This window comes from Parasteatoda tepidariorum, chromosome 3 (genome assembly GCF_043381705.1).
Source record: "Parasteatoda tepidariorum isolate YZ-2023 chromosome 3, CAS_Ptep_4.0, whole genome shotgun sequence".
NCBI lineage: Eukaryota > Metazoa > Arthropoda > Arachnida > Araneae > Theridiidae > Parasteatoda > Parasteatoda tepidariorum.
The window spans coordinates 67,715,254-67,723,285 of NC_092206.1; the positions used below are offsets into that span (position 1 = coordinate 67,715,254).

General features: G+C 31.1%; 1 protein-coding gene across 1 annotated transcript; it reads left to right on the top strand.

The window, feature by feature from the left end:
• Positions 1-334: 334 nt before the first annotated feature.
• LOC139425259 (putative pre-mRNA-splicing factor ATP-dependent RNA helicase DHX16) lies at positions 335-8,032 on the top strand. Its single transcript, XM_071179216.1, has 4 exons — positions 335-406; positions 6,237-6,741; positions 6,788-7,399; positions 7,875-8,032. The coding sequence occupies exons 1-4, from the start codon at positions 335-337 to the stop codon at positions 8,030-8,032; spliced, it is 1,347 nt and encodes a 448-aa protein (XP_071035317.1).

Genomic DNA, 8,032 nt, shown 5'->3' on the forward strand with positions numbered 1-8,032 from the left:
GTTAAGATTAGCAGATTTAGGCGAAAGCCGGAATAGCCTGGTTGGTAGGACGTTGTGGGACTGTGTTCGTGAGAACGTGAGTTCGAATACCACCTGCTGAAGATTCCTTTTTGTATGAAATGGTGACAGGTGCACGTTAAATCTGTCAGGGTCAACCAATCCTTCAAGTTCCCATAACATATCATTACCTATGGGGGTACTGAATTGGAGATTGATTGTTCTCTAGTTCAGGTCAAAATTATGATGTGGGGATGAATGAATGGAGTTTGATTGCGTAATACCCGTAAAACAGGCTGTGACTTGTGTGTGACTGAAATCTTATTCTTGGTCATAGATGGCGTCACTGAAAAAGCAAGAAACGCGACCTCTGCTTCAAAAATTAGTTCGATTTCAAGCAGACTCTCTGGTATTGGCAATGGATTAATTAGAGCCGCGATGGCTCAGGGGATAGAGCGTTTGCCTTCCAATGCGGCGAACCGGATTCGAATCCCAGTCGATACGAATTCCGCCCCCGGCTGCGCCGACCACAGTGCTGACGTGAAATATCCTCAGTGGTAGATGGATCATGGGATAGAGTTCCCTTGCCTTCAGGCTAACTATGAGAGGTCTATCGTGGTTTTCCTCTCCATGTAGCGCAAATGCGGGTTATTTCTATCAAAAAGTCCTCCACGATGGCAAATTTCTCCCAATACTCGATCCAGGAATTCCCCTGTCTTCCGGATTCGGTTCAAAATTACAAGGTTACGGTGTTGAACATTAGTAGTAGCAAACTCAAAATTGCATCGGCTGTTCAATGACCATTATAAAATAATATAAAATAAAATGGCGTAAGTAACACTAACACAACGCAACGGATTTAGACGTGCTAAAAGGGCCATTTTCCGAAATTCTAATTTGAATGAAAGTTATTGCAATTTTAAGTGCTTTTTCATTATTTTCCCTTTTTTTTTGCTTTAAATAATGAAAATTTGTCTCTCTCGAGATCTTCGATTTATAAACTCGTGCTTGACTTTATATCAAAAGTACCTATAAAAGATAAATAAATGAATTAAAAAAAGAGTAAGAGTGCGAGTTAAGTTATCATTACGTATCCTTAACAAGTAAAATAATTTCTTACTTTGTCATACATTCTGTATCCCTAAGTTTAAATATTTTTTCTTGATATCGAATTGATTATTTTTGAAATCCAAGTTATCGCCCAATTTGTCATATGATTAACATATTAACAATACGTTTTTTCATAAAATTCTAATAATTATTTGTTTCATAAACCAAAATAATCTCTTCTTTTTCTTCATTTTTCTATTTTTTTTTAATTTTTTTTAAAAATTGGTTTTTAAGAGGAAAAATATATATAAATAAATGACTAATATGAGATATAAAAATAAGATATAAAAATAAGAGGCTACCAGGGTGGCTGGCAAGCGATGTGAGCAGGAGCATAGCCTTCAATCGTGCGTCGTTGTTGTATCGGTTTTCGTCAGATTTTGCTTTGCTTAGCAGCAAAACTTAAAAAATTGGAATTACGAAAATGTGTAGAAAAATGAACGGGAAATGTGATAAAATAATGAAACGGGAAATGTTGAATTTGCATCAATAAAGAACCCTAAGCATTTTTCTGTAATTTACAATACAGTTACAGAGTTGAAACTTGACCCGTGGAAAGGACCATTTTCATTTATGAACTTAACGTGAGTTGTTGTTGTAATTTCAAAATTTTATTTCGTTTGAAAGTTATTGTAAATTTAAGTCATTTTTTCCGCGCTTTTTTAAACTTTTTTTTCTCGATTTAAGTGCTGTTTATGCTTTTGTTTCAAAAAATTTCCTGTCTCAGGTGATTTTCAGTTTATTAGCTCGTAATTGACTTCATGTTAAAAGTAACAAAACGATAAATAAATTTGACGTAAAAAATAGGAGAATAGAGATTGGATGTTGCCAGGCTAAAATTTTAATATTAGTATCGAAGTTTTTAAAAATATAAGACTCAAGAGAAATAAAATTCTTTTCCAATTTAAACTGGTGTATACATATTATTAGCAAGGAAACTTATTTGTCATTTATTACTTTTTATTTTGTCACGCATTCTGTATTCTTAAATTTAAATTTTTTTCAAAATAAATATAATTGATTATTTTTTAAATCTAAGTAATCATTCATTACTTAGTAATCACTGAGATTCATGATAAATGAGAACCAACAACGGGAGTTGTTGAGCGGAGCGATCAGTGGGCGGACTCTGGTAGTCTTTTAAAAAAATCAATAAATACTTTTTAAGATATCACTTGGCGTAAAAGTGAAAGTTATAAAACTAATTTATATACAAAATATCCAACATTTCATTTTTATTCTTTCAGAAATTACAAAAATAGTTTCTTTAGGGGATGAAATGGAAAATTAGGATTGATTTGTAAAATTATTGGGAGGGATGCATGTGCGGCTTATGACCTCCCTTTAACAAAGGTATGCCAATAAAGGTATTGTTGGAGAATTGTTAATATAAAGCAACAATCTAAATATAACATACTTTTTGAATTATCTTTAAAGTGTAACAATGAAAGGAATTTATTCTTAACAATTATAACAAACAGTTCTTTTATTATAAAAAACTTTCATTACCTTTTCGACAAAACATATTCCATAGATAATTTCAAGTTTCGAATTGCCTAAAACTAGCTAAAAGCCATGTTAATGAAAAATATCGTCAGATCTGTATGGAAAAGATTGCAAGTAAATTTTTGTTCAATTTTGAAAGGGAATTAATTATTTTAAATTAAAAATTGTAGCTCAATGGCACTGAGTAATTCGGTAGGGTGGATTCAATCAAATCAAAGTGTCATAGATCTTCTAGAGAAAGTGCAAAGGAGTTTTTTACTTCCATCGTATTTCCACTTCCACTTCATGAATATTATAAGTCTGAATTATCATGTTTTGACGCTTCGGAGGTTCAAAAATTGTAAGACTTTGACTAAATATACCCAAAACTTTACCAAGACTTTTACTAAATATACAAAAAGATTTTGTCGATCGGTTTGCAGTAGCTTTAAAAATCTAACATTTTAAAAGCAAAACTAATTGCACCAAATTTTGGAGTTCTAACTTTACATTTACTGTATCTTCAACAGCATCGATATTCTGTTTGGCCCAATGAGGCGGCAGAATTGAAACCCTTGAATTGATATGCTGTGTTGCATCAAAATACCGATTCTAACCTTGGTGAAGATGATATGAATTTATAATTCTAAACCTTTGTAGCATTATAGTGTTGTTAAGAGGTTATACGTTTTATCGCTACATTCAGTCCATCAAGTTTGTTTGAATTTTTAGTCTATATTTCACTATATTTGGTTCATTGAGGTCGCAAAAGTTATTAATTCCAAGTTATTTTTCGATGAAATGTAATAGGAACTTGAAAATAACGTACTCAAAACGTCGAATCACGAATCAAGTTTTTTTTAATAGTTTTTTATAACTTTGCTTTTGTTAGAAAATATTATTTATAAAATTAAAAAATTTCTGTTCCAGTCTTTCTGGTTACAGCGATAAAAATTATTTGAAATAGTATTAAAGAGAAAAATTGCTTTGCCAAATGAGTACAGCTGGTAAAATTACTTTTAAGATACTTGTAAATAATTAATTTCAAAACTAATGATAAATTTTAAGACTTTCATTATTAATTAGAGTTCTAATTCAGTCATGAAATGAGTACTTTAATAATGCCTATAAAATGCAGATTCATAGAGTATCTTCGGAATTCTGTTTTGACTTCTGCTTGTAGCAGTAATCAAATGATTGAATCCCACATTGTCTTCAAGCACGGGGCTGTAACAGCAATTTATGTGCTTTTGTGTTGTAGTTAATCGCATAGTGGTTGAAATGTTGTTTGAGGATAAATTTTTATTAGCGGTGAAATGTCCACACAAAGACCCTATGGCTTAGTTTTCGAGAGCATTCGTTATCCCAATAACGCAAACCAAGGTTCGAATTCCAGATGAGGATGCTTGATAATAATCTGCTCGATATGATAAATATGCTCCAGGCTCTCAATGATTACAGTACTGGCTTAAAATATCCTCAGTGGCGGATGGGTCATGGGTTAAAATCTCCCTGCTGTCGGGCTAACCATGGGAAGTTTTCGTGGTTTCCCTCATCATGTAGCACAGATGCTGATTAGTTTCATAAAAAAAAATTCTCCACTAAGGCTAGTTTGTCTCAATACTTGATCCTGGAGTTGCCTTGTCTTCTGGGTTGGGTTCGAAATTATAAGGCTACCCAATTGAACATTGATAGATATAAACTCAGAATTGGGTCGACTGTTTAATGCGGGTTATAAAATAAAATAAACTGTCCATACAAATTCTGCTTGTAGAGGAAATAAAATGATAAAAAACTACGTTTTTTCTGAGCACTTGACTCTAGCAGACATTCGAGAGCTCTAGCTAGTCGGAAAGTGGAAGAAATTTCGATTGCAAGTTTTTCCTTCGACACGATAAAGAGTTAAAACAGAATTTTAAAAATACTTTTCTGTGAAGAAGTTTTTCCCTCTACTTTTATATATTTATTTAAATGATTATATCAATAAATTGCTTTGAATAAAATATCCACCAATAACACTCAAATTTATTTTACTTCCTTAGTGTTGCAAAACTTTTTAATACGCTTTGCGCAATAAATTGATTTTAAGTAAATGTGATACACTTTCTAGTGATAGAAAAGTTAAAAGAATTTAGTTTTTAGTTTCGATTTATATCATATTTTAATATTTACATATTATTTTTTTCAGTTCAGGCATTTTAAGTGCCGAATGTGACCACCTTTAACACTAATGTTCCAATTTCGGAACATGTCTTTCTTCAAAAAGATAAAGATTGGTATTTTATTACATAATGATTAGCATTTATCTTAAACAAACAAACATTTGCATATTCCCAAAAAAAATAAAATATATATTTAGATCTAAAATGACATGCAAGGGAAATTTTAAACCCAATTATAACAAAATTCATTCCAAATGTGCTTCCACTATTTTCAGGAAAATACTTTTCACAGTGAGTCTTTTTTAAAAGCAACACAATTTGTAGATTTTGGAACTAAATATAATCAATTAAATTTAAACTTCTCGAAGCAGTCAAAATTTAGGAATTGGAAATATAATAATTGTAAACCTAAACTAAAATTATGTTAACCATCATTCGCATCCTAAGTAGCGTCACGACAGCCTTGCCTTTAGAATGGTATATTTTTAGAAATTATGACTCAGGTCAATAATTAAACTTTTTGAAAACACTTCTTAAAAATTTCTGTCAATTTGCAAAACAACTGGACTTTCGAGTTTTTCTCAAAAAATTTCTCGTCATAGGAATGAGCCCTATAATGTCATTGGATCCTGATATTCTTTATTTCATGTTGGCTGACTGATTAAGAGCGACTTGTCAAGTTGTAAGAAAGATACCAAAAATTAAAAATAGACAGCTCAACGGTACATCTTAGGTTACAGTTGAGTTCGAAAACGCTACTTTTCCATTTCAGAACGTTAGACGTTAACTTCGGCTCAAGTCCTGAATACGTTGCTTAAGTAGCAACACGAAGCCATTTTGGGGAAAACCGCAACATATTCCTATGATTACAATGAAGAATTACGGAGATTCTATTCTAAAAGAATGACACTACTTAAGCCAGGTATCCAGGCTTTAAGTTCGGCAGTTACGGAATTGCTAAATACTCGTTTGCGCAGATTGATTGTTTTCATATAAACACCTCTTGCTGATTGAAAAACTCACTGAAATTCCTGACCACCAAAGCACAAATTTAAGCTGAGCATAGCGAGTCAGGCGTAAAAGAGACATAACATAATTTAGTAGGTCTAAAAAGTTTTAAATGTGAAATATCTTTTCTTTATTATTTTAAAATATTAAAAAATATATTTTTACTGCATACTCTCAATTATACAAAAATTTAAAGTTTATAACATTAAGATATAGGTGTAAAAACGAACAGTGAAAAATAAATAAAAAATATAATTAAAAGCAAAAATGTGGAATTTAGATTGAATTTAAAAATGCTATAAAAGCGAATTGATCTTAAATGAAAAGCTCTGTGCAACAGTTTTGTGTAAAAATAATAGTTAAGTACAATAGACCCTCTAAGAAAAATATATATTTTTAAATGAAAAAAATCTTTTCAGATTCAAAAAGCCCAAAAAGCCGCAATTCCACATTCTCTTTGAAAATAACAAATAGACTGAAAAGTCCTGCGAAAAACTGACTCAATCAATCACCAACAATAACTACAGAAACAATCCAGAAATAGATTCAGCTCAAGATACAGAAATGGAAAATGCTAAGGTTGAAAGTGAAACATCAGATACCATCCTTAATAGTTCCACAGATTCTAAATCAGAAGAAGAACCAATAATCATTGACTGTAAAGAAACTCAAGAAACCCTCAACAAGTTTATTCCCCTCCCGAAGACAACTGAACAAGCAAATCAGGAAGCAGAAGTAGAAAAAGTAAGTAATAATTACAACGACAGCCTTGAATTAAGTCCATTCAAAGATATTGAAGTGGAAAATATTAAAGATAAAAACGAAACATCAGATACTATCCTTAATAGTGCCATATGTTATCAATCTGAAGAAGAAGAAATAGACATTGACTGGAATGAAATTAAAGAAAGATTCTATAAATTAATTCCCCTCAAGAAAATAATAGATGAAGAAATTCAGAAATCAGAAGAAAAAAAAAGCAAACAATAACTATAGTGACATCCTTGAATTAACTCCATCCGAAGATATTGAAGTGGAAAATATTAAAGATAAAAGTGAAACATCAGATACTATCCATAATAGTGCCATATGTTTTCAATCTGAAGAAGAAATAGACATTGACTGGAATAAAATTAAAGAAAGATTCTTTAAATTAATTCCCCTCAAGAAAATAATAGATGAAGAAATTCAGAAATCAGAAGAAAAAGCAAACAATAACTATAGTGACATCCTTGAATTAACTCCATCCGAAGATATTGAAGTGGAAAATATTAAAGATAAAAGTGAAACATCAGATACTATCCATAATAGTGCCATATGTTTTCAATCTGAAAAAGAAATAGACATTGACTGGAATAAAATTAAAGAAAGATTCTTTAAATTAATTCCTCTCAAGAAAATAATAGATGAAGAAATTCAGAAATCAGAAGAAAAAAAAAAAGCAAACAATAACTATAGTGACATCCTTGAATTAACTCCATCCGAAGATATTGAAGTGGAAAATATTAAAGATGAAAATGACCACCAACTCCTCTTGACCTGCAGAGTGAATAGACATGCTAAATTTAGACTAGCAGTATTCCGTTTTGAATTTATCGTAATTGTACAGCACAAAAATCTCAACATTTATTTTATAGGTAATCATTACCTAGCTGTTATAATGTATAAGGTAGTTTTGTACCTGACTTCTAAATGTATTCATATAGCTGAATTGTATTCAAACAATAGATTTAGGTATATTTTTACCTATGATTTAAGGTATTTAATTACCTTGCAATGGCAAACATTTTCAAATTTGAATACTACAATAATTTCAAAAAAGCATTCCATCTTGCTGCTCTGTATAAGATACTCAAGTCTGTTCTGCAGAGGAACGATGTTTTTTTCGGCTCAACGAGACATGCAGTTTGAAGAAGAAAAGATCAAGATCAGATTATCAAGTTTGGAACAGATTGTGATTTTATGAATGATAAGGAAAGTTTTAAGTTTTGGTCGCTCAAGCGAAGAAAGTGGGAAGGTGAGACAATGAGAAAATAGTAAAGACGTTCTCTGCACTCATGTAAAAAATTCAATCAAATAAGAAAAACACAAAAAAAGTTTAAAATATAATAGTCCATTGTGGTGAAAACAGTCCAGAATCTTTGACAAAGAAAGGAAATAAAAAAAAAGAAAAAGAAAAAAGAAGTAGCAAGAAAACTCTTAAAAATAAAGAATTCTATGAAGGAACAACGGAACATCAAGGTCAGATTATGAAGAAGGATACAGAGTGA